This window comes from Natrix helvetica (genome assembly GCF_964273705.1).
Source record: "Natrix helvetica genome assembly, chromosome: 2".
In the NCBI taxonomy this organism is placed as follows: Eukaryota; Metazoa; Chordata; class Lepidosauria; order Squamata; family Natricidae; genus Natrix; species Natrix helvetica.
Genome location: NC_138552.1, coordinates 143,650,773 through 143,677,346, shown reverse-complemented (window position 1 = coordinate 143,677,346; position 26,574 = coordinate 143,650,773). Strand labels below are relative to the sequence as shown.

Here is a 26,574-nt window from a genome sequence, read left to right as displayed (position 1 = left end):
ACTTGTTTGATATTGTTCCAGATTGCCTTTCCCATATTTAAGAATTATTGATTGTATTCATAGATCTGGCAGTTCACTGAAAACGCCAGTTTATTTTTTTAATGAAGCAATTGTCCATTTAAAAAAAAGTTTTGTTTGAAAATGGATTAATAAAAACTGTATGGTAACAAAATAAAACATTTTTAAAAATGTTTTCATTATCACATAAAGCATATATTTAGGAGGAAAAAGCATTGTTCAGTGAAATGATTATAGACATTGAAGATCCAAGCAAATAAGAGCACATTCATTTTAAAAAAATACCCAAAATTGTATTACTGTACTTTATTTATCTATGGCTTCTTTTCTCTCACTCCTCAAACAGAGGCCTGTAAATAGCATCTTTTCCATCAGGCCAAAGGTCTATGCAACATGTTATCTATCTGCCACGTGTTACCATCCCAAGTTTAAGCTTCGCTAAAGAGAAAATAAAATTCCCCAAGGCAGATCTGGATGAAGAAAGAAGGTATAAGTATTTACATCCCAGTTTTAATACTATGATGCATATTACAGGAAACTTAATAGGAGACTTACCTCCTAGTATGTGTATTTAGGTTTGCAGACATACGGTGGGGCTTATTCAAACTTGCATATCATTAAATTGAAAATAAAATTTCAATCCAAGCCAGAGAACAAGCTTCTTTTGACTGAGATTACTTAAAAATAAAAGTTCACAGAAAAGGCTGTAATAGCTGTATTAAAACCTAATCTTTTATATATTATCAGGTACTAAACCCTTAGAACTCATTGTTCCTTTCAATATTATCAAATTGCTAATGTCTCTTCATTAAATCTGACCACAGCCTTTCTTTAAGGCTCAGTAAAACCACTTGCAACAGCTTATTCCTGTTCGTTTAAGAGTAGCTTCGGAGTAGTAAACCATTTAACTTACTAAGCTCTTGAGGTTGAGAGGATAATTAATTATGGGTGTTGTTAACTCTTTCATTTTGTTTGTTGGCGTATTTAAAGAAATAGGAAATATTATCTTTATGAAAGATAGAAAAGAGAAACATTGTACTAAAATAATAAATCTGTGATCCAAACTACGATTGTGGAGTAGATTACCAAAGGGTCTTTCACACTAGGAAGTATACCAAGACTTTGGTAGGTGAAAACATCCACAGGCGATTCAAACAAGCAGCCTTTCTTTCTAATGATTAGCAAATGGCTTCAAGAACACCTGTCCCTAATTTACAGATGTGCCAAAGCTTTTTTTCTTCTTTGGGATAAAAGGGGACGCTTTCTTTATTTCCCTCCAGCTTGTCTCTTTCCCGCTGTCTGCTTTGTGCTAGGAAGGAGTTGTGCTGTTAAAAAGAATTTAGTGCTGTCCTTTGCTTGACCAGGATCCTGTGAAAATATGGGGACAGTAGAGAAGGTGTTCTGCAGGTAAAGTGGATTTAGCACAAAAGTTTTATCCCCTCCCCTTTCCCCCTTTTTATTTGATTGTAGTCCTATGCATCTGTGTCTGAATATGCGTGTGGGGCTATAACTCTCTGTGTGTGTGCGCGCGCACACACAAACATACATTCTTTTTTCCTCTCTCACGCAGAATTTTGCTGATGCTTCTTTTACTGCAGTGTGAAATAGGTTGGACACAAGAAGCAGTAAGTTCTCCAGGTTGGTGAACTCCACGTAGTGTCTGAAGTTTCCTAATTTAAATCAGGAGCAGGGCTACTGCTAAGTCAGCATGAGGCACTTGGCAATATTCAGGGGACACAAGGGCTAATCTTGATCCCCCACCCCTATATTTTTCTTAAGACCTTCCCCAGCTAATCTGTTTTCTTAGAGGAGAGAACTATGAGCTGCATGTACATCATTCATGACCCTGAACAGTCTGCAGCCCTTAGAATTGGAAAACAGCACACTACTCTGTTCCTAATTGAAACCGCATTTCAATTCTGTCAAGAGTTTGAGACATAGGATGTGGCCTTACACAATTATATATTTTAGCCAACATTTTAGAACTTTAGAAACCGGAGAATTGATGTTGTGACCAGATTATGACTTTTATAACTAAGTTTCCTCAACCCCTTCTTAGCTTTCATAGAAAGTACCTGCCTCTCCAGCATATTTTGGATGAAGCTGGACAAGTCCTTTCTTCAGAAGAAGTTTTTCAAGATAGAAGTAATTGGTGAGCTATCTGAGATGTTAAAACAGAATATTGCTTGTACTTGCAACTTGAGCAAGAACTTTTCATGTTTCCAAATTAGAGTTTTATTGCAATGAAGGTTATGGTGAAAATGTGCTTAGGATTCCAATTCAGATAGATCAGTCATGTTAATTTGAGGAGTGTCTTGAGGTCATAAACCTGGGAGAAGTGGCTGGAAAAGATTTAATGTAAATACTGTGACTTATGACCTTGGGTCACATGCTGGGACACTAGTTTAAACCTGGGATTTGTACATTGACATCACTGCGTGCTTACTATCATTCTCCATTTGCTAAGCCACTGCAGGAATTATTAGTTATGCCATGGGGTTACCGAGCTCTGGAATTAACATGTTCAAACTCTAAACTGGTAGAAATATAATGTGGGATCTTAAAACATAGATAATGTAGTTCTCCAGGTGGTACAGAACAATACGTCTCAATATCTCCCACCTTTGATCATTATGATTCATTGGAAGATATATGCTCAGGAACATCTCAGATTCATAGATGACTTATATCTGCTTTATGGAACTTGATGAACTACCTATTCCTTAGTTTCATGACATTCTGTAAATGCAGGCGTAAAATACAAGGTTTATCAACATGCTCTGGTTTTATTTTCATAAAGTAGTATAGATAAGTCCTTGTTTAATGACTACCCATTCAAGCAAATGTTAAATTATGACAATGCTGAACAAGGTTTTACAACCAGTCCTACAGCTATTGTGTGCATAAGATTATTTGTATTTAAAAGAGATTAGACCCAGTCAGTACACTGCCACTGTGGATATGCAAATTTTATATATAACAAAGAAAATTGTATGAGGAAAAATAATATAAAAAAGAGAGATTTACAATTGCAGCCATTGCAACGTGTGATCATGATTTGTGTGCTTGGGAACCAACTTGCAATTACAATGTTTGCTGCGTCCTGCTGTCATGTGATTAACATTTGCAACCTTCGTCGTGGGCTTCCAACAAGCAAAGTCAATGGGAAAGCTGGCAGGAGGTCACAAATGGCAAACATATATTGTATTAACCACATGGAATTCACTTCACAACCAGCAAGCAACCAGAACTGCCGGAACTGCCATTGTAGGTCAGCAGTCATGTGATATTTTATTTGGCAATGGTATTGCTCCCAATTATTGATGGTAAGTGGGGATTTACTTTAAAGAACCTTAGTTCCTATTTTATTTCTGTTTGGTTCCCATAGAAGGCAAACAGTTATTTTCCTCTCCATTGGAAAAAAAATGCTGTTTCTTGTCTTGTTCTTTAGGCTGACTTCTATTTTAGCTTGACTATAAGATATTCTTTTGTATGCTTCCAGACCCATCTGGTGTTCCATTTTTGGTGGACCAGATGTTGGGAGCTCGTTGTGGCTATACTCTGTCGAAGGATGTATGGGGAAACCCCATCTTCAGGGCTTCTTTCCTTGGCTGTCACGTCATAAATGAGGTGAGCCCAGGTAATATTCGGTCACCCCCCAGAATAGAAAAAAGCTAACACTGTCTTAAGCATTGGTGAGCATAAATAAAGCAATGGTCTTACATGGCAGATAAATGCATAAAACAAATATTCTGTGATCTTAAAACATAGATTTACTTTTTGGAAACTGCTTCCCTTATATGGTGACCAGAGCTTGCCTTATATGGTGATTAAAACTGAGAAGAGCGACTCTTTTGATTGCTTTTACACAAAATTATTTTTAAAATAATCTCCTACTTTAAACTGAAGTTATCTGCTCTTGACATGGACCATGTCAGGATCTCTAGCACTGATGGGAGCTAGAAAAGGAAACACAGAGGCTGAATTTAATTTAATACAGTTATAAATGGAACTGAGACCCAAACTGGTTATCTGCAACTCATGATGAGACATAGCATCTGTGATTTTTATTCTTGGCTTCCTTACCTCCTGCTATTTTAAGAATAAGAGGCTCATCAAACAGCAAGTATCTTGCAGAGAGACAACTTTTGTTGTATCAGAACCCAACACAGACATATAGATAGGAAAATTAAACTAATGGATGTGGTTGACAACTTTATCATTTTTTGTGAATTCCTATCTCAAAGACCAGAGTCAGTTGGGTGTAGTGGTTAAGGCATCAAGGTTAGAATCCAGAAGACCATGGATTTGACTCCCACCTTAGGTACAAAGCCATTTGGATGACCTTGAACCAACTGGTCAAGTCTTTCAGCTCAAGGGCGAATCACTTTTGAAAAAAACTTGACAAGAAACCTGAAAATTTTATTTTATTTATTTATTTATTAGACTTATAAGCCGCTCCCTCTCCTCGAAGGGACTCGCTCAGGCAGCAAGAATCACACACAACTCAACAAACAGCAACAAAATCCTAAATACAGTACATTCTAGAGACATGTTTGCTGATCTACAGGTGTTATATATACAGGAATAAAAATCAAGTGTGCCAGGACTGCATAGGATCTGTTGGGTGTTTGTTTTTATGAAAAGTTGTTAATATATTTTTAAGTTATTTTAATGTTTGTCCTTAATCACTAACGGAAGCGGAGTGGGAAGCTGGAAACAGACATAGGCTTGAAAACATGCTTGAAAAAAGCAATTGTTTGACCCGTTTTGCAAGAGAACACAAAGCATTGTGCTACAGTGGAGAATCAGTATCTGCTGATTGTGGCAAATTTATGTAAAGATTGCATATCATTCCCCTCATGCATGAAGAGGCAGGCTACAATAGCCAAAGCAATCCAAAATGCAATGGGTTCAGTTCAACTAGATAAGAGTAAACTACTATTCCTACCATAGAACTTCCCTTTTTTATATTTCTCAGTTCCAGAATTTTTTGAGCAGTCCCATAGATTTGAAGGGGGGAGGCTGCAATAGGAAGGACTTCAACCTCCCAATGCATTTATTAATAAGGTTATTAGATGGGTACAAGCTAATAACCCTATAATTAACTAACTCGGGTATCCAACCTTGGCAACATTAAGAACTGTAGATTTCAACTCCCAGAATTCGCCAGCCAGGATGGCTGGCTGGGGAATTCTGAGAGTTGAAGCCCATAGTCATAAAGTTGCCAATGTTGGATGCCCCTGATCTAAATGCTGGCTTTCTCAAGAACTTTGTGGCAGGAAGCATTCCCCGTTGTTAAATACGGTACTCCTACCAGTGACATTACAGATGTTTTTTTCAATGATTGCAGAAAGATGAAAAGTTCTCTCTTACTGTAAACATCAAAGTATCGTTATTTGAAGACCTGCAGGCAGCTGTAGTTTACCAGCATCCCATGCACTGCTCCTATTTCTCATGGGCTCCAAGGGAAATTCTGTGTGAAGAGAATTACATGGAGGTAAGACCTGGGTCATATGCCCATTAAGGGTATAGGCAATTTGTTGAAAACAAAATGTCGCAGTGGCAATGATTAAACTGGCTCTAGTTTTGCTAGCGATAGTCTTATATCTAAATTGTTGGGCAGATGGGTATTATTGTCTTTCTAATTAAATAGGAATAGGAAAATATTCATCATTTTAATTTCTCTAAAACCGCAAGAATTAGAACAAGCTTGGATTTTGTAATAACACACTGTTGGACTCTATATTGAAAATGTCTCATTCCATTTCAAGGTGTCAGTGAAGACTGAGGTCCCGGGAATTTCAGATCCTGAATTGATGTCAGTGCTACCAGAGGTACAGTAGGAATATTATTTAATTAAATACCTTCCTCAATCGGTAGGTAATTTATAAACAAACAAACAAAAAACCAATTGCTTTTAATTCCATTTAAAAAGGCTTCTAAATTGTATTCCCCGCCCTCAGTTTTGGCTAGATTAGAAGTACTGCAGTTTACTATCAAGGTTGCATAGAAAACTCTATGCTGCCTGTGCTTATGGGACTCAGTTGTTTTTCCTGGTACTGTAGGAATTCCTGCTTGTCTTTTTCTTCAACTTTATTTTTCTTACTTTTTTTTTTTCAATGAAAAAAGAAAGAGAAAAAAACCTGAACAACAAAAAGAAAAATAAACCACAAAGAGAATTAGTTGGAATTGTAATAACTAAATAGGACTAAATTTGTTAAATAAGAATGTTCAATACTTCATTAATTTTACAGAACTAAATACATTGTTTTAAAAGCTGTAGGCTCTGGTTAAAAACTGAGTAATATACAAATGTTAATAGTAATAATCATAACATATGTCATAAAATATGGTTGGGAATTACAGTACTTTCTGTACAAAAAATGAAAGGTCTTATTTATTTAGCAGATTATTGAAAGTTAAAATATTAAGACTTTCTACTACGAGAAATCCAAATTTTGTATATGATACAAGCTTCTATGTAGAATTATTCAACAATGGCTTCCCATTTGACTTAAATTCTATTGTCAGATTTATGTTTGAAGTACAAATATATTGTGGGCATCGCAATATGAATCCTACAACTTAATTACCCATTTTTCTTCAGAAACAACTTTACACACTTTCCAAAAAAAGCTTTGCATTTACCATGTTCAAAGATTCTTCAGTATATCTTGTAGAAGTTTTAAAGATGGGAATAGAAAGCTTTTAGAATTTGTTTCGTTGTATATCATTTCCCAAAATTGCTGAGCTTTTACACCATTGCTACCATATATGGAAAAATGATCAAACTTACTCATTACATTTGCAATGATTTCTAGAAAATGAGCTCTCCATTTTAGCAATCAATATTTGGAGTAAAGTACTTGCAGAAAAACACTTTTATACCAGTTTTCTCTAAATATTTAATGTGAATTTAATATTACTTATCCCACTGAAATTCTCATTGTGACATATTAATTATAAATAAATTCTGTCTCAGTTGAATCGTGTAGTCTTCAACTTTACCAGTTTCTGAATCATACTTTAACAATTGTTTATAAATAAAGCCTATCAAATGCTCCAAATATTGGGTAACAACGTTTTGAAATCTAATTAAGTCTTCCAGTATTCTCTTTGTCTTTATAATTCTTTTAAAGATCTCTTGTGGGTGGGCAGGAACTCGTGACTTATGACGTTTGACCCCTCCATCGGGCTAAGCCTAGTCATCTCCTATAGGAAGTCTTAGAAGATTTTGTCTTTTAAATACTGTAAATTGAGTGGAGAACAAAGACAGGGAAATTTGGAAATTAAGCACCTAATTATCTGGAACTTCTAGGGATTTTAGCACCATTGCATTAAGTCACAAATTGGATGTCATCCAAGATATTAGGACTAAAAAGAAGAACCTGCTAAGTCCCTTTAGTTTCTGAAATGGTATGTGGAAATGACCTTGAGAGACAGGAGGAAGAGCCTCAGATTAGACGATCAGATAAGAGATGGTTTAGCTTGCAGAAGCAATGAGGGCATGGCAAAACATCTCAGAAGTTGGTACATCTGGGAAAACCTGAATCTGAAAGCTTCCTGGTTTTCCCCACCCAGTTGAAAGTTCACGATCTTGCCCCCACACCCACAAGTCCATCACATGGTCCAATCTTCCACTGCCATGTTGGCAGTTCCACCCAACCAGTTCCGGTCAGGTGCAGAGGATGACCTTGGCTTTCTAGAAAGGAATTTTATTTTGGCTACATAGCATTTAACTCTGTACAATCCCCCCTCCCATTTTCCCACAATAGAAAAGGCATAGTAGAATAATAGAGAGTGTGGCAGGCCAAAGATCCAAAAGGAATATGGCTGCAGGGCTGACACCCTATCTCACAAAACTGACCATTTTTAAGCCTTAGTGAAACTGCAGAATTTTGCATGCTTGACGAATAATCTTTGTGCCATTCTGCAGTTTGAAAATTCTTATTGTCTTTGATTTTTTTTCTCTCTTCTAGGCACAAAAGGTTATGTATCAGATGTGGAATTTGATGTTCTACTCTTCATCAGGGATAAAAACAACAGGAGTAAGAGATGCTGACAAATTGGGCTACAGCTTCAATAATACCCTGGCAAGAGTGTTCCTTCGCTCCCCATACTCTACAAACGAAACTCAAAATACAGTGGTAATGTGTTTCTAACCCCCCCCCCCCCGCTCCACCCAAAAGAGAGAGGTTATAAGCTATCTTGTTCTTCAACTGGTCAAGTAAAACTTTTACCATGCTTTTTTTCACAGGTTAATGGGGTCGCAATGAGCACAATCAGCTCCACGTCGCGGTACAGGCAAAGATGGTTACTTCTGCTGATTGATACAACTGTATCATGCCCAGTTGGCAAGTATTTTTCTCCTCCTACCATGAAAACCCATGCCTTATTCGGGGAAGGAAGGGTATTGAATGTTCGTATAACCAGGACCTACTAGCAAGCAACACTTTCTGTCAATTATACTTGCAAGTGTGCCAACAAGAATTTGTACGTTGAAATAATAAATCTTAAAATGAGATCCTGGCAGCTTGTGTACAAGGAGCCTGGCAAGATGCTTCATACATGTTATAATATTGCCTGCTAGCGGTAATATGCAAAGTCTTGATTTTTCTTTAGCAATGATTTGAAACTGACAAGTGCTATAAATCAACAGATGGCACCAGCTTCACAGATGCTTTTCTGATATGGACTATGCCAATGATTAACCCGAGACTGGTACTTCAAGAATCCACCTTCAGATCCCTTCGAATAACAATGGGAATTAATGGGCAAAAGATAGAGAACCCGGAGAAGTTCAACTACACTTTGGAACATAACATTACACATATTGTAGTAACTATCCCAATTGGAGCCCCTAGAGGCAGACTTCAGGTAAATATAAGCTCTACTACATAAGTATAGTAAATGATATAGAGGGAAATATCAGGGAAAGTGTGTGATATGTAAAGTAACATATTGGAACACAGTGAACCTATTACAACAAAGCCAATGTCGATATGCAACACCACTTAATAGTTCTAATTTGTCTTTTTCTCAGAGCACAGTATCTAATGGCGTCTATGGAGTGACTTATAGTATTGATCTATTGATGGAACATTCTTGGACAGATAGTGATTGGCAGCTCACCAAGTACCTTGTGATTAAACCAATTACTATACCCTTCCTGCCTCGAATACCAGTAGTAATCAATAGTAAGTGTGTGTGTGGCTACATATAAAATCAGACAGGAGTCTGCTTGTTGGTCTAAAGAAGAGGTGCTGATGTTCTTACTCTAATGAACGTATAATAATAATAATAATAATAATAATAATAATAATAATAATAATAATAATAATAATAATAATAATAATAATAATAAATTTGAATTTATTAGCCGCTCCCCTTCCAAGTAGGACTCGGGGCGGCGTACAATGGAGCATATAAAACATAGAAGATGTATCAAAACACATAAACGTACATACATACAAAACACACATACACGGTATAGTTTGTTGCCCTGTAAAGAAAAGATTTTGTGTCTCCCTTTAGAAATCTAGCAAAGCCATTAAAATAATTAAAGGGGTTGGTTAAATAAAGGTAAAGACAAAGGTTTCCCCTTTCCAGTCGAATCCAAATCGAGGAGACAATGATCATTTCCATTTCCTAGCTGAGGGAGCCCATGTTGCCAAGCACATTTCCGTAGTCATGTAGCTAGCATGACTATAACCAAGGGGCGCCGAACAACACTGTTACCTTCCCACCAATGTGGTATCTATTTATTTACTCCCATTTGCAAGCTTTTGAACTGTTAGGTGGACAGGAGCTGGAGCAAGGATGGGAGCTCACCCCTTCGTGCGGTGCTCGGCTTCTTGAACACTCCAGCTGTCAACTTTCCAGCTGACAAACTCAACGTCTTTAACCACTGAGTCATTGTGCCCATTAGTTAAATGTGCAGGTCCAATCTTGACTTTAAACAAAATGTATAGAGAGCTTATAGCCTCTTGAGTTTCAGAACTGAAGAATGAATAGACTGAGAGAAGCTAGGTGCTTTTTCAATGCATTCCAAAAAGAAGGAACAGTAGTAGCAAACACTTTATTCAAGGATAGATTATTACAAAAACAGTATTTCCAGGAAACAACCAAGTTCTTATGCTTATAATTTTTCCAATAACAAATTCCTTGTTTAAATAGATACCGTTCCAGAAACACGGATGTTTAATGTATTCTTGGGTGTCTTCCTTCCTGATGTCAATCTGGTGATGCTTACAATTGGAGATATGACTTTCTCTCTCAAGGAAACAGAGCAAAAAGGTTACAGGATCTCTGTTATTTCCTTCCCCAATGGAACACTTGGTTTTGAACTGGAAGTGCCTTTCGATGATCCCAATGTCCTAAAAGAAGTAAGATACTGTGTCAGTATGTGGGGAGGAGGGGGTTCCCCTCATTGGAAGAAGCACTGAACAAACATTGATACTAGCAAATAGGAAAAAAATCTTTAAAGAAACCCATTCTGTTTAATATCACATCTATGCATCCTGGTTGTCCTGGAATAAAGATGCCCCATATACCGTTTCCCCGAGAATAAGACAGGGTCTTATTTTCTTTTGACCTCCTGAAATAAGTGCTTGATCTTATTTTCAAGGAGGTCTTATTATTTCTGAGTGCAGGAGACAGCGAGCGTAGTCACCTCGTGACTGCTGTGGTGTCACAGTATTTTTGGGGATGGCTTATTTTCGGGAAGGGCTTATTTTAGTGCATGAGTCCAAAAGCCCAATTGGGCTTATTACCTGGGGAGATCTTCTTTTCGGGGAAACAGGGTAGTTTGCTGAGGACATGATCTCACTCTGTAACCTCCACAACTTCTACACTCAACTTCTACCCTCAAAACGACACCATAGGGCACTGTACACTGGAACAACTAGACACAAGGACAGTTTTTTTCCTGAATGCCATCACTCTGCTTAACAACTAATTCCCACAACACTGTCAATAATTTACCAAGAATGTATTAGTATTATTCTTTTCTTCCTTCCTAGTACCTATTTCTCTCCACTTTTGACAATAACCATGTTGCTTGTATCTTTCAATTTATATTGTTTTTATTTGTTTCCTAGTATGGTTTGATAGCTTATTAGTAACCTTGACTATCACTAAGTGTATCTTTTTATTCTTGATGAATGTATTTTATTCTTCTTATGTACGCTGAGAGTACATGCACCAAAGACAAATTCCTTGTGTGTCCAATCACACTTGACCAATGAAGAATTCTATTCTATTCTATTCTATTCTATTCTATTCTATTCTGTTCTGTTCTTATTACTAGCCCTTTGCTGAATCCAACTGAAATTGAACTGTCAGTTGAAAGTAGTGTTTTCCCAGCTATTTTGGCAGATGTTCTAGTATGTGTGCAAAATGAGTCTTTAGGAGACTAGCAACCTGCAGGGCTCCGGTTGGCTTGCTGCAACTTCCCCTCTAACTGGAGGTCACTGCCTTGATGGTCATTTTTGCATTGGCTTCTAGAACCAAATAGCTCCTGGTGAACCCTCCTGTTTTCGCTTTTGGAGGGGGCTTGGACATGGGAATATCAGCCTTATAATCAAATGCAGATCTGCTAGGAGGTAGGCATTCCCATTCCTGAGTAAAAATATTTAGGAAGATTAAATCTATATTTTATCCCATTAGGCAACATAACCCTAGTTACGATAGGAACCTGTATAAAGATTAGAGGACAAGCGATTAATAGGTTGTGTCCTAAACATGGTTTCTGTTAAAGCAATGTTGCCAAATATTGTTGGATTTCATGGTTTTAATTTCTTGTTTTAAGTATATGAACATAAATGAAACTAGATATCACCTCCGAGTAATCTACACTCTGACTGTGGGTCCTGAAGAGAAGCTGTATCGTCATCCTGCAGATGTCGAATGCATAATGGCAGATGTCCGTAAGTTGACTGACAGTATTGACCCATTGGTGGCTTTTTAAGTAGTTCGCTTCACTTTTAGCCACAATGGACAGAAGACTATTTAAGAATTAAACCATTGGGAACAATGAAATCTGTATGGAGACTGGTTAAATGAGAACATGAAACAGATCGCCTAAGCTTTGTTTTGTTTTGAAATGACAACAAATAGCAATTGAATTGGGAAAAATGTTTCAAACTACGGTATATAATAACGGTCTCAAGTACTACAATATGTCAAACTCAGAGTGACAACGTTCAGCCTACGTCTAACTTTCTGCTGTGTGGATGTCTTCATTTTGCCTCTGGTTCTTTAACAACCATGGTGCCTCTTGTCTCAGTGCAATGGAGAGTTTGATCATGATCTAAACTATTAGCTAAAGACCAAATTATTCAAAAAATTTATCAGCTTACCAGTTATGGAACTGTAGTACAATCATATTTTAACATTTAATTTTAAAAGAAAATCCATTAAAAGAACATTGGTAGGAGTTATTTTAAAAGTGACTTAATTTTTTATTTTGTTTCTACAGAATTACCAAAAGGCATTGGATACTGTGACAAAGAGAATATATATTTATATGTTACAACGGCAGGCCTATTTCAATATTGGATTCTATATATAGGCAATACTCCCTTGAATTATATCACTGCCCAAAAAAATGGATATCTTATCTCTACAAATGATACTCATCTACTATTGCAAGTGCCTCTCTTTGCTCCTGGGATGATCTATGAGGTATATATTACAAGTGAACCCTACTAACTGGCAGCACCTAGCTTGCTTTGCTCATCCAAAAACTTAAGCAGGGTTAAACATGGTCAGAACTGGGACAGGAAGCTATCAGGAAATTGCAGGAAAGTAGGAATAAAAAAACCCTAGAAGGAAAAATGAAATAACTTCTATGCTGTTATCAAGAAAATTACATGGACGTAGCCATGAAGTCATGAGTCCAGCTTGACTCAAAGGAGACTATTTCTCATACATCTGAACCATCAGCTTTTCTTATTTCAGTAGACAAGTGGGCAAGTTAAGAGTCTCTGTCTCTCTTTGTCTCTGTATGTATGCATATATGTATACACACACACGCGCGCGCGCACACACACACACACACGCACACACAGGGTTGTATATTAACCCTGGTCAGCTTAATATATTCTGGTCTCTTAACGTGGAGGGAGGGAGGAAGAGGGAGAGAGAGAGGGAGAGATTATGTCACTCATTTTTTTCCTCTCGTAGTGACACATGAGGCTTTTTAAAATAAATGGCTGTGCCAAGATGTGGAACTGACGGTATATTTGTAGTGTCACACAATTGCAGAAGAAATTAATTGATTGTAAGGATTTCAGTTATATTTATGTTAATTTGCATTTGATAAACTTTAGTAGAAAACATCAGGGACATACAAAGGGCTCAATACTTAAAGCATTGTTTTCCATTAATGGAAGTGTCCTCATAATTACTGTATTTTTCAGAGTATAAGACACACCTTTTTCTCTCAAAGAGGCTGAAAATTTGGGTGTGTCTTATACACTGAATACAGCATTTTTTGCCTCCTGAAACCCCGCCCCTTCATCAAAATGGCCTTGCATAGCTTGTAGGAGACTTTCAGAGAGGTCCTGGGGGCTGGGGAAGGCAGAAATGAGCAAACAATGGGCCATTTTTTGCTCAATTTTGCCCCTCCAGCCCCCAGGAGCACTTTATAAACTTCATAGTGCCCTTTTTTTGACAAAAAATGGGCCAGTTTTCTCAAAAAATGGGCCATTTTTTGCTCATTTTTAGTCCCACCCCACCCGCTCAGGAACACTCTACAAGCCTCCTAAGGGCTATTCATGCCCTTTTTTGAAAAAAAAGGTGACATTTTCATGAAAAACTTTTTAAAAATTTGCCTCTTCAAAACCTTGCTGCGTCTTATACTCCGAAAAATACGGTAGCGGCCAAGTGGAATGAATTCTTTAAAACCTTAATACAAATTGATGCCAGAAGCTAAGAAGAATACAGAAAAGGACCATTCACTTTCCATAGAAATAGCTGTGCCTGAATTCAGGAAAGGAAGAGCTTTAGGCCAGAGCAGAGGTAATGACCACTCTAGCAAAAACAAGAATGGAAATAGATGTATTAAGCCATTACAAAGTAACATTGCGGTGGCGCAGTGGTTAGAATACAGGAATGGAGGTTACTTCTGCTGACTGCTGGCTGCCTGCAATTTGGCTGGTCGAATCTCACCCAGGCTCAAGGTTGACTCAGCATTCCATCCTTCCGAGGTCAATGAGGACCCAGATTGTTGGGGGCAATAGGCTGACTCTGTAAACTGCTTAGAGAGGGCTGTAAGCACTGTCAAGTGGTATACAAGTCTAAGTGCTATTGCTATTTATTTATTTCTGTCTTTAAATCCTCTGGCCAAAAAGAGTCTGTCCATCTAGCCAGTTACATTCTTTTTATTTTTCAAATTTATATGCTGGCCATTTCCCGATAACATCATTGCATTGCTGGACAAGCACCTTGTTTTCCCCTAAAGTGAAATAAATAAATGAAATGAAATGCAGCCCTCAGCCAAGAAAATTCTGCTCACATCTTTCTAAAATATGTTGTTGTTTAGTAAATTTCAAAACACAGCAATTTCAATTAAACCATTTCAAAACAAATAATATTCTTAAAATATGCTTCTATTTTTTTTTTTTTAAAGGAAGTGTCTTTTGAGAGAATCCAAGCTAGATTTGATCTGGACTTGAAGAAAATGGCCACTCTAGAGACCCTGAATACCTTTTCTATTAGGTGTAATTTTCAGTCCTCAGAATTCATAGGTAAGGTCTAATCTTAGCGGAGAATAATCTCTTTTTTTGAGACACAGAATTTTTTTTTATTCTCTTACATAGCATTGTAAGTGTACATTCACATAGTTGTTATTCTTCTATACATTTATCAATGTTATAAATTTATTATTTCATTTATTAGTTTATAATATACAATTTGGGTTGCTTTATTTATCATCCCTTCTTCCTGTTGTAAACACCACCTCTTTTTCCCTTTCTTTTCTCTCTCCCTCCCTTCTCTACTTTCTTCCTTTTTCCTCTTTCCCCTTTCTTCTTCTCTTGCCTTTTTCCCACTCCTCCTCTTCCTCCTCTCTCTCCTTCTCTTCCTCTCCCTTCCATCCTCCTCTCCTTGCCTCTTTCTTCTTTCCCCATCATGTTCTCCTCCTTTCTCTCTTTCTTTTCTATTATTGTAGGTATCTCTTTCCGGCCTCAGTTTATATTTCCTTGGGATGGTATTTCTGCAGATTCAAATATAATTTGATATCATTTCTTATTCCTTTACCTTTGCTAATCTATCCTAGCTATATTTTCGTCCCCTTTATATCTCGCTTTTGGCTGTATACTTATATATTTAATATTTTCTTTTCTGTTTTCCCAAGAATAGTCTCTTTGAGGGAGATCTTTTGTGACCTAATTCACTGTCTTCTATTTTTTCAGTGTGCTATCCCAATGGAACTGTAACTGTATTGGCTCACATGAAGACAGTTCCATCCATTGACATGGGCAAAACAAGACTGAAGGATAAGATTTGTAAGCCTCGAGAATATACAAAGAACCAAGCTTTATTTCAATTTCAAGTTTCTACTTGTGGCACTTCCTTAATGGTAAGGAACTGAGAAAAGGCTGCCCAGGGAGAAAAAAACAACAGAGGTGATCTTTTCATCAAATATATTAGATTTGATAATATTTTATCTCTGATGCAGTTTAATGATGAGCACCTTATTTATGAAAATGAAATATCCTTTGAAAAAGAAACTCTTCCAGTACAGAATCGGCCAATTATCACAAGAGATCCAGGATACAGGTAAAAATTAACTCAGTCAAAGCTGATTTCATTTTAAGTTCAGGAATTTAAAATATATTTTTATTGCAGACTGACTGTCTTGTGCTACTATCCAATCAAAGAGTCCCTGATGCAAAGTGCTATGTTCTATGATTCCTCATCCAAAACTTTACCTTTTGGTTCTGGTACAATGATGTCTTGGCCTAATAGTGAAGGTAGGTACGGTAATTTTCTTAAATGTACAACTTTATTAATATCTGTCTGCAGTCATGACAGCCATTATAATTTGTCCCACAGGCCTTATAAGGACAAGACAAGTTCTAAATATCCAGGCAAATATATTCAAAGGTAAGATTCTTCTAAACATGAAAATCATAGGTCTAAAATTATGTATTGTTTCAAAAATCAATCTCTGCCCTCCATTTTTTCCTTCTCCCAGATGAATCATTCACAGAAGTCTATAAGTCTCATTCATTAATTTTCAAGAGTTCGTGGGAACCTATATTTTTTGAAGTAGAATTAAAAGATGAAGCCCCTAATGTTGAACTATTTTTGGAAAACTGCTGGATGACACAATCTGAAGAAATCAACAGCATTCCTCACTGGAACTTTATTGTAGATGGGCAAGTAACACTCCAGAATTATTTGTAATTATTTAGATTAAATCTACCCTGTTTCCCTGAAAATAAGACCTCCCCAGATAATAAGCCCGATTAGGCTTTTGAGCGCATGTGCTAAAATAAGCCCTTTCCCCGAAAATAAGCCTCCCGGAAAATATTGCAACATAGCCACAGCCATGAGGTGACCATGCTCGCTGCCTCCTGCACCTCAAAAATAGTAAGATCTCCCTGAAAATAAGGCCAAACATTTATTTCTGGGGTCAAAAGAAAATAAGACTCTATCTTATTTTTGAGGAAACATATATAGTCTAACAATGGGGATTTTCTCATCCTACCAAATAGATGTGAAAACAAAAGCTATGGATCTGTGATCTTCTCTCCAGTAACCACAAGTGATCCAATAAAATATCCTAATCACTTCAAAAGAATGAAGATACAGAACCTGACACTTCCGCTGACAGAGGTACTGATCTAACTGTATGAAACACGGACCAAATCACATGAATCAGTTTGCAGTGGTCATTGAGTTAAAATATCTATGGAAGAAATCAAACTGCTTCCTTTTATAGACACCAAGCAACCTTAAATATTAATAAAAACAAGTGGAAATGATTATGTATGGTGCAAATAAATTACTAATGTTCAATTAAGATAGTGAAAATGATGAAGTTAGATCTTTTTTTTTAAAGATAACTAGATTCGTACAATTGAAGCCAAGTACAAAATCCTAGTTTAACACCATATGCAAATATCTAAGTATAATATCTTCCTCTGATCATCTATGTGCTAAAGGAAGTTACCATCTCTTTTGCTTTTCAGTGGTAAAATGCTGACATTGCATCCATTGCTACTCTAAATATTTAGAGGAAAATGAGGTTAAAATCTAAGCTATTCTAACTTTTCTTCTTGAAGGTATTTCTTAATGTGACAGTTACACAGAACGTAAGAGCAACTGGAGTTCAGCTTGCTAAATTTTGGGATTTGTTCACATAATATTATAGGATTCCTAACAAAGGTTCTGTTAATTATATATCGTTTCAATCCCTATTTAGGTATATTTGCACTGCACAGCAACAATTGGCACTTGCCTCCGTGTGCCTAGTAGCGGACTTCCCTGTAAACCATGCCCTCCTGGAACAATGATTGGTAAGTTTTCCAATGAAAGTTGGAATGATGCCACCGATTAATAGAGTGGTTACTAATACATTGTGAGTTCATTGTATATTGTAAGTTCCTATTTGGTACCTGTTTATTCAATAGCTATTTAACTAATGTTTCTTACAATGCTTTAGATCAGTATTCTGCAATTTACCCTAACCATCAGGGTTATATAGTAACTGGACCAGTCTTTATCCTTCAGCCTGAGCAATTTAAAGAGCTGGACATCACAAGAAATAAGGTAGGCTTCGGGGCTGAAAATAATTATAAAAACTGAGGTGAATGCTAGTGGAATCAAGACTGCTGGACTAGATTGTCATCATTGATGTAATTGCGTAGAATAATATCGCAGTGATCATACAGGTATATGCATTTAAGTATTATTAATTCTACATATAACTGTGGGCCAATGTTATTCCTGAGAGGCATCAGTAATAAACCATGATTTGGGTACTGAATACAACAGTATAAAATAAACAGTTCAAAGGGAATCCAAAATACATCACAATCCCACCTCAAAAACATGATCAAGAAATCATATTGCTGTTTTTCCCTGTGTCCCAAGAAATGAAAATTGATTCTGAGTTTACAATAATATCAGTTAAAATCAGATATTGTTAGAAAATCAGGATTCTTAAAAGCATAGTTTCCACATTTATCAAGAAAATGGTAAAATAATTAGAAATCCTTAGGAATAAGTGCAATATTGCCCTGTTAAAACTAGACTAAATTAAACTAAAACTAAAAGGAAAGGATTTATCTGATTCAGTTTTACTATATCTAGTAAAGCAAGAGATTAAAAAAACAGGGTATTTTTTACAGCAATCCACTAAAATCATCAGTCAGGTATCTTCCTTTCTTTTTATAAGGCAACAATTTCATCAAGCAATAAAATTATATAAAATTAGTAACCTAAATTTATACTATAAATTTAGTATAACTCCCTTTATCTTAAACTCATCTTTTGTTTGTGAAAAACTGCTATTATATATTTTTTGTATTTCCCAGTATCATTTCCTTACGATAATGTGTAATAGGTATATGTGTATTGGGAGTGTTAAAATATATTCCACACTGTATTATGTACAATATATAATTGTTTTCTGTATAATTGTTTCAAAAAAATCAATGTTGGAAACTTCAAGTATTAAGTACATATTTGATAGAATCCACAGGATAATGTCAGTGAGGAAATGAGTAGAGTGCATAAAATATTCAGTTTTTTCCTCTACAAATATAACTTGTCAATTATTGTTTTTTATATGAAGCAATGCAATATGATTTTAGATTAGGAAGTGCTTTAATCGTGTCCCACATAAAGATAGTGACATAAGCAAATCCCTTTTAATACAAGCTGCTATTTCCTCTTCTGTTCAGTGAACTATTATTCAGCCAAAGGATTCATTCAAGAACAACTTAAAGAATCTATTTAAATGCTTATCAAACAAAGGATTAAACTTCACAGGAAAATGTTCTGGAATTGTAATACCATTGGTATCCCATGCTTTAATTTGGAGTACCAGAGAATGAAGTATCAGGGGTGAAACCTAGTCAAAGGCCACTCCTGAATGATTTGCAACTCTTACTTGATGTGATAGTACGCTCCTTATATCCCCAGATTGCCTTTCAATTATGCTTGTACTTCTTAGTCCTATTCTTACTACTACACAAGGAAGTTCCCTCAGAAAATGAGGAGGTAGAAGATATCTTGCTCCTTTAAAATGATTGCTAGCTCTGGCAAAGTTTGTAAGCCACTATAAGCCACTAGCTTGCAAACAGCATTTGAAAGTCAGTACTTATCTTGAAACAGAAGTCTGAGCTAAGAGTTGCAAACTGTTGATTAAACAATCTGTATAGCCATACATTAATCACTGAGTTTGGAAGAAGAAAACTTGCACAAGGACAAACGTGTAGGGCATCCATTTATTAACCTTACAAGCACTGGCATCTAAAATGAACTAACTACTGCATATCTATTGTTTTTTCTTTCCCTACAGGTATAATCATGCAGTTACCATGGCCAGCTTTACTTGGGATTATTAAAATATGTTTCATACTAACTTCCTAATAATAAAAGCTTCATGAATTAAAAATGGAAGATACAAATTTTTAAGTTGGTCATATTTGAAATTTAAAATCTGCTACTACAAGTTTTTTCAAGAGTACATTTCTTTCAAAAAAAAGTTTAATTTTTCATTGAAGTATTGGGATTACACAAATAAATATATTTCATTTCACTAGATATAAGACCTTGCATTTAGAGTTGAGTGTGTACATATTACATAATCCACCACCTCTCAGCCTAATTTCAGTAATGAGAATACAATGAAAACATAAATCCGTAATGCTGTGAAAGAAAAAATAACCAAAGCTTAATATATTGTGTAACAAATCTAATTGCTTATTAAAATAATATATTTTTAAGCCAATCAATATTACTAGGCATTATGGGGAATCACCAATAGCAACATGTAGAAGTTCTGCACTAATTCATATCTTTGATATTGCTTATTAATGTAATATAATATAATTTTAAAGTGGAAGTAGCTTGCTATCAAGGAAATTTGTTTTATATACTTTGCTAGTACACATAGGGCCAAACTATTTTACAGAATAAATTAAATCTTCATGTAATTGAAGAGCTATAAATTAGTCATGCCTAATGTTTGATATCTTAAGGATTACTTTGCATGGAAATTGATCTTTTCAAAACTGAGAAGTAACACCCTTAACCCCACCCCCCAGGAAATTTGCATCTTTACCAAATATTCCAGTCTCACAACCTGTTTCTTCTACACACTGGACTTCAATAACCTCTTCTTAACTTGTTTTCTTTCTCAAGGAGAGTCTGTCTTAAACTCAAAGAAGCATCTTCAAATTTAGGATTTAGCTCTAACACCTTCCTAAAATCCTTCAAGGCTTCATCAAAGAATCCTGCATATGAAAGGGAAACAAGGGATTATTTTATATATAAAAAGAATAAAACAAACTGAATTATTACATTATTCGGGCTAACACACTTTAGATTTACTAAGAAGTAGGATTCATTGAGCAGAGCACAATTTCTGATTAAACATAGCAATGAACTACAGGTAAATCCTGATTTTTTTGTCTCCAGCAATTTTCCTGAAAAATGGATCAGATTATTGAAGGTGTGTATACTTTTCTAACACTTAAAAGAAATGTGAAATCTACATTTCACATTTCTTTTAACACAGATTATTATCTTAATCTCTTCATGACTGTGCATGCATGGAAGAGGTTTTATATGTGCAAAGTTAAAGAATAAACAGATAAAAATTCTTATAGACCTCTGTCATTTTTCTAATCAATCAATCAATCAATCAATTTAAATTTATTAGCCGCTCCCTTTCCGAATAGGACTCGGGGCGGCGTACAATGGAGTAAAAAACATATAACATTTACATAAACCCATGACATACATAAATACAAAGACACACATGTACGGAGGAGGTTAACAGATACAATACATAGACAATTAAAAACCATTAAAATACCCTAATTATAAAACCCCATATACAATCCAAATTCAAAATGTTAAAAACAGACAGTCAGGAGGGGTACGAAAAAATTACGGTTGAGCCAGGCCAGATAGTTGAAAGAGGTGGGTCTTCAGTTGTACACGGAAGGAGCGGAGATCGGAAGTAATCCTGATGTCACGGGGGAGGTCATTCCACAGGGCTGGGCCCATCACAGAGAAGGCTCTGCTCCTGGGTGTCGCCCCCCGGCACTGTTTGGCGGACGGCACCCGGAGAAGTCCCTCTCTGTGAGAGCGGATTGGTCGTAGGGATGTGTGGGGCAGGATGCGATCCTGCATGTAACTAGGCCCTGTGCCATGAAGCGCTTTAAAGATCATAATCAAGACCTTGAAACGCACTCGGTAGACCACAGGAAGCCAGTGCAGCTCGCGCAGGAGAGGTGTTACAGGGGAGAATCTAGTCCTCCCCATGATCACCCGCGCGGCCGCGTTCTGGACCAACTGTAGTCTCCGAGTGCATCTCAAAGGAAGCCCCATGTAGAGAGCATTGCAGTAGTCCAGGCGAGACGTCACCAGCGCATGGGTGACTGTGCGTAGGGCATCCCGGTCCAATAAGGGGCGCAATTGGCGCATCAGGCGAACCTGATGGAACGCCCCCCTTGCCACGGCTGTTACATGGTCATCCATGGACAGCCGGGCATCCAGGAGGACGCCCAAATTGCGCACCTGTTCCATAGGGGCTAATTGCACGCCCCCAATGGCCAGAGATGGAAGCACCTGGTTGAACCGGGGCGCCGGAAGCCACAGCCACTCCGTCTTGGAAGGGTTGAGTTTCAGTCGGTTGCCATCCATCCAGATCCGTACGGCCTCCAAACACCGGGACATCACTTCGATGGCCTCATTGGGGTGGTTCGGGGTGGAGATGTATAGCTGAGTGTCATCAGCATACAGATGATATCCCACCCCAAAGCCACGGATGATCTCGCCCAGCGGTTTCATGTATGTGTTGAACAGGAGAGGCGAGAGTACCGAACCCTGTGGCACTCCACATGTGAGAGGCCTCCGGGTCGATCTCTGCTCCCCTGCCAACACACGTTGCGTCCGGTCAGTGAGGTAGGAGCCAAACCACCGTAAAACGGTGCCCCTGACTCCCAGCCCCTCCAGCCGGTGCAACAGGATACCATGGTCGATGGTATTGAAAGCCGCCGAGAGGTCTAATAGGACCAGGATAGAGGAACAACCCCTATCTCTGGCCCGCCAGAGATCATCCACCAATGCGACCAAGGCCGTCTCCGTGCTGTGCCCGGGTCGGAAGCCGGACTGGCGCGGGTCTAGATAATCATTTTCCTCCAGGTGGCGTGGGAACTGCTGTACCACCACACTCTCTACAACCTTCGCTAGAAAAGGAAGGTTGGAGACTGGACGGTAATTGACTAGGTCCGTCGGGTCCAGGGAAGGCTTCTTGAGCAGGGGTCTCACCACCGCCTCTTTCAAGGCGGCTGGTAGAGACCCCTCACCCAACGAAGTGTTCACTAGGACCAGGAGCCAGTCACGTGTAACCTCCCAGGATGCCAGTACAAGCCAGGAGGGACACGGGTCCAATAAACATGTGGTGGGTCGCAGACGTCCACGCAACCTGTCCAAATCCTCGATGGCAACCGAATCAAACTCCTCCCAAAGCGGACCCTCAAGACTCGCCACGGGCGTCTCTACTGAACCACTGAAGGGGGCCCATCCCATCCGGATTTGAGCGACTTTGTCATGTAGATATTTCCCAAACTCCTCTGCTCTACCCTGTAAAGGGGCTTCCCGCGGCCTCTCAAACAAGAGGGAGCGAGTCACCCGAAACAAGGCGGCAGGGCGGTTATCTGCAGACGCAATAAGGGCGGCGCAATGTTGACGTTTGGCCGCTCTTAATGCCACAAGGTACGTCCTCAAATAGGCTCGTGCCTGTGCTCGGTCAGATTCGGAACGAGAGGATCTCCAACGACTCTCTAGGCGTCTCCTTTGGCGTTTCATCACCCTTAGCTCCTCGGTAAACCAGGGAGCCAGGGTGGTTTGTCGCCGCAGGAGAGGCCGCAAAGGCGCCACCCGGTCCAGGGCCCCGGTAGTCGCACTATTCCATGCGTCTACCAGGTCCTCCACTCGGGGGCGGGTCAAATCCACAGGAGGTGGCCCAAGCTCCGTCTGGAACCTATCTGGTTCCAACAGGCGCTTGGGGCGGAACCATCTAATACCTTCCAGTTCCGCCTCCTCGCGGTGTGGGGTAGCACCAGGGAAGTCCAGCCGGAGAAGATAGTGATCCGACCATGACAGGGGAGTAATGGCTAAGTCCCCTATTCCCTGATCACTCATCCACCGGCCTGAGACAAAAACAAGGTCCAGCGTGTGACCTCCCTCGTGAGTAGGGCCCTGAATTAACTGGGTCAGGTCCATGGCTGTCATGGAAGCCATGAACTCCCGAACCCCCTCAGACGCTTCTCCCATCGACGGCAGATTGAAATCCCCCATCACTATAAGGTTGGGGGTCTCAACCGCCACCGATGAGATCAGCTCAAGGAGTTCAGGCAGGGCCGCTGACGTATAGCGTATAGCGAGGAGCCAGGTATACTATCAGCAGGCCCAACTGCCTCCCTGGGCCCCATCTCACGACAAGGGACTCACACCCGGATGTCTGTGGCACGGTGAACTCTCTCGGCTCAAGGTCTTCCCGAATAATCACTGCTACCCCGCCGCCCCTCCCCTGGGCCCGAGGCTGATGAAATGCTCGATAACCTGGTGGGCACAATTCCACGAGGGGTAAACCTCCCTCGCAGCCCAACCAGGTCTCAGTTATTCCTGCGAGGTCCGGCTCCCCCTCCAAAATAAGATCATGAATGAGAAATACTAACATAGTATTTTTTTTTCCAAAGCAGTATTTAACTGCTCACTAACTTATATACAATACAGATAACTAAATAATTTCTTTGCTCATCATGAACTTGTTTGCCACGCAACAATTCCTCTAACACATCTAAGGAGATTCCATGATGACATGAAATGAACATGAATTTCTATATAATATTATACTTATGAAAGAGAAGCAAGTTAATGTTAATCATGATTGCAGTATAATAGTAAATCTTTTCATTAGGAAATTTATCCTTCATTTATTTTAAAACTTATTACTATAATCTCTCATCTGAGGAATAAACATTTACTTTGCAAACATTCTTTTAGACCTTGAGCTTTTATGTTTTTGGATGAAAAACAGTACATTAAATTTATCTATTTCAATAAAGCATCTCCAGAAAAGTAGGCAGCACAGGGAACAATTACATGATGCTATGGCAAGTTTTGCTACTTACTGTACTATATTCTGTGGATCTCTGATGCTTGTATAGCCAACGTATAATAGGTAATGGCAACAGGATTTCTAAAATGATGGATTATTCAGTACTCTGTACATTCACAGGGCAGGATTTGGTCAGTATCAATGTGCATTCACACAAGTCAAACATTAAGTTTGAAGACAATGGATATGTACAGTACTATAGATCAGCTTCAGTGTTATTAATCTACCATATATTATGATTAAAATCATCTAGAGAATACCAACAACAGTATCACTATTTTCAAATTAACATCATGGACTATGGACAGTTGAACCTCCTTTTGAAATGCTGCTCTCCCACCATCAATAATTATGCACTCCTGAAAACCTGTATTTTCACCCAGGCCTTTCCAGTATGAATGAGAGATAAAAGCTGTTTTTCTCTCTTCTATCTGCTTTTAATGAACACATATTTTATATTAATGTTTTTAACTTAGTTTTTGTTACTTTTATGTACGCTGCAAACTATGAGGTTATTTTATGGGAAGCATTATCTAAATGTTTTAATATATACCATAAATAAAACACTTATATGAACAATTTCTCAAGAACTTCCCCGTAATCTTAACATGGACCTCTCAAAAAAATGAAATAGGTTTCCTGAAAGGAATACATTTACAAAATTCTATTAAAGAGAAAATAGTCAAAGCAATTACAAAACAATTATAATAATGTGACAATATTGAAGAAAAGTCTGTGTACATACCTAGCCTATATAATATTAATCCTCTGTTATAATAGGGGATTTCAAAATCTGGTTGTGCTTGTATAGCCAACGTATAATCATCCATAGCTTCATAGAATTCAACTCTGAAATATTTAATTTGTCCTCTGTTGTTAAGTGCTGTTGCCAGATCATGGGAAAGGTGTTTGCTTAAAGGAAAAAGAAAAAAAAAAGATTATTATACTGGTAAACTTTGACCTACTGTATAAGATTTGCTTAGTGATTGTACAAAGTTAGTACAGCATTAAAAAAAGTGACTTATAACTGTTTTTCACATGACTATTACAGTATCCCCAGAGTCAGGCAATCAAAACTTGGAACTGGCACATTTTTATGACAGTTGCAGTGTCCCAGGGTCATATGATCATCTTTTGTGAACCTCTGACAAGCAAAGTCAATGGGGAAGCCAGATTCACTTAATTTACTAACTTGGCAACTGCAGTGATTCATTTAACTGTGGCAAGAAAGATCATAAAATGGAGCACAAGCAACCCAAGGGTCGGACACACCTGTCGTAAAAGCGTTACATCCTGGTTGTTGTTTGGTTCTGCCCTCACCCCACCCCCAAATCTACATCCATCTCCACAAATTGATGATTCCCCTTTCAGAATACACAAACTCATCCATCTTCCATCTTTTGATACATTGCTGTTTTGCTTTCTCAGCTCTCTTTTATAGAAAGCCCCTGCCGTTCTGGCAAAAGGACCAGGCTCCAAATTATCCTACTTCAGACCCAGCTCTCTGGAAAAGGCTCTGATGCTGAGAAAGGCGGGAGGAAAAGCGAAGAAGAGGAACCACCCACAAGCTGGATGGACTCGATTATTGCACTCAAACGGCAACCCTCTTCGGCAGACCTGAAAGAACGGGTCAAAGTCATAGCTCGCATTAACAGATTAACAGAGTTGGAAGGGACCTTGAAGGTCATCTAGTCCAACCCTCTGCCCAAGCAGGAAACCCTACATCTGCCTCTATGGAGATCTATTTAGTGGTTCGCTAGGAGTCGAAAACGACTCCGGATCTTGTAATCAACCGATCACTCCTCGGCAAGCAACACCGCCGCAGATGCCCCCCCCCCCGCCCCGGGGGGATCAGATTTGGGATCCCATAACCGCCTCTTAATCCCGCACGGAATCACCTCACGGCGGAGCATGCGCAGTGATGGATGTATCGGCTGTAGAGCTCCTCCGCCCTCTCATACTGCCGCCCTTCGAAATGCTGGTGGGCTGCAGCTAGCAAGTCCCCGGTGCTTTCGACCCTCGAGTCTCCCGCCATGCATTCTCGGCGTGCTCGCCCTGTAGGCCTCCTCTTCCGTCCCTAGCTCAAATCTAAAGCGAGGGACAGAGAAATCTGCCTTCCCCTCCTGGCCAGGGCAGCCCTGCCTCCTTCGGGGAAGACACGTGACGCCCGCAAGCTCCGG

At 38.6% G+C, this 26,574-nt stretch overlaps 2 protein-coding genes across 3 annotated transcripts; one reads left to right on the top strand and one right to left on the bottom strand.

The window, feature by feature from the left end:
- The first annotated feature begins 422 nt into the window (after window positions 1-422).
- Window positions 423-16,449, top strand: LOC309386218 (uncharacterized protein). The gene is made up of 20 exons (XM_081941352.1): window positions 423-505; window positions 1,299-1,425; window positions 1,589-1,656; window positions 2,078-2,170; window positions 3,521-3,648; window positions 5,372-5,518; window positions 5,793-5,855; window positions 8,001-8,168; window positions 8,279-8,375; window positions 8,681-8,898; window positions 9,065-9,218; window positions 10,198-10,406; window positions 11,831-11,948; window positions 12,500-12,705; window positions 14,654-14,771; window positions 15,438-15,604; window positions 15,704-15,804; window positions 15,874-15,998; window positions 16,081-16,131; window positions 16,223-16,449. Exons 2-20 carry the CDS (start codon window positions 1,397-1,399, stop codon window positions 16,432-16,434), a joined length of 2,472 nt encoding a protein of 823 aa, XP_081797478.1. The 5' UTR covers window positions 423-505; window positions 1,299-1,396; the 3' UTR covers window positions 16,435-16,449.
- Window positions 10,259-26,574, bottom strand: TTC32 (tetratricopeptide repeat domain 32). 2 transcript variants are annotated; one of them, XM_081941353.1, is made up of 4 exons: window positions 26,293-26,574; window positions 25,140-25,306; window positions 20,324-20,495; window positions 10,259-10,397 (listed from the first exon to the last, which is right to left on the bottom strand). In XM_081941353.1, the coding sequence occupies exons 1-3, from the start codon at window positions 26,427-26,429 to the stop codon at window positions 20,368-20,370; spliced, it is 432 nt and encodes a 143-aa protein (XP_081797479.1). In that variant the 5' UTR covers window positions 26,430-26,574; the 3' UTR covers window positions 10,259-10,397; window positions 20,324-20,367. The 2 variants fall into 2 exon arrangements, with proteins under 2 accessions (XP_081797479.1, XP_081797480.1); XM_081941354.1 differs by lacking the exon at window positions 10,259-10,397 and adding an exon at window positions 19,800-20,025 and having other exon boundaries at window positions 20,330-20,495.

Bases quoted from the DNA above. Each gene is read 5' to 3' on its own strand.
- LOC309386218 (XM_081941352.1), top strand. From the start codon at position 1,397: ATGGGGACAGTAGAGAAGGTGTTCTGCAG. The intron at 1,426-1,588 runs GTAAAGTGGATT...TCTCTCACGCAG, and splicing joins GTAGAGAAGGTGTTCTGCAG to AATTTTGCTGATGCTTCTTT. The intron at 3,649-5,371 runs GTGAGCCCAGGT...CAATGATTGCAG, and splicing joins GCTGTCACGTCATAAATGAG to AAAGATGAAAAGTTCTCTCT.
- TTC32 (XM_081941353.1), bottom strand. From the start codon at position 26,429: ATGGCGGGAGACTCGAGGGTCGAAAGCACCGGGGACTTGCTAGCTGCA. The intron at 25,307-26,292 runs GTGATTCCGTGC...TTTTCCTTTAAG, and splicing joins TGCGCATGCTCCGCCGTGAG to CAAACACCTTTCCCATGATC. The intron at 20,496-25,139 runs GTATGTACACAG...TTTCATATGCAG, and splicing joins ATTAATATTATATAGGCTAG to GATTCTTTGATGAAGCCTTG.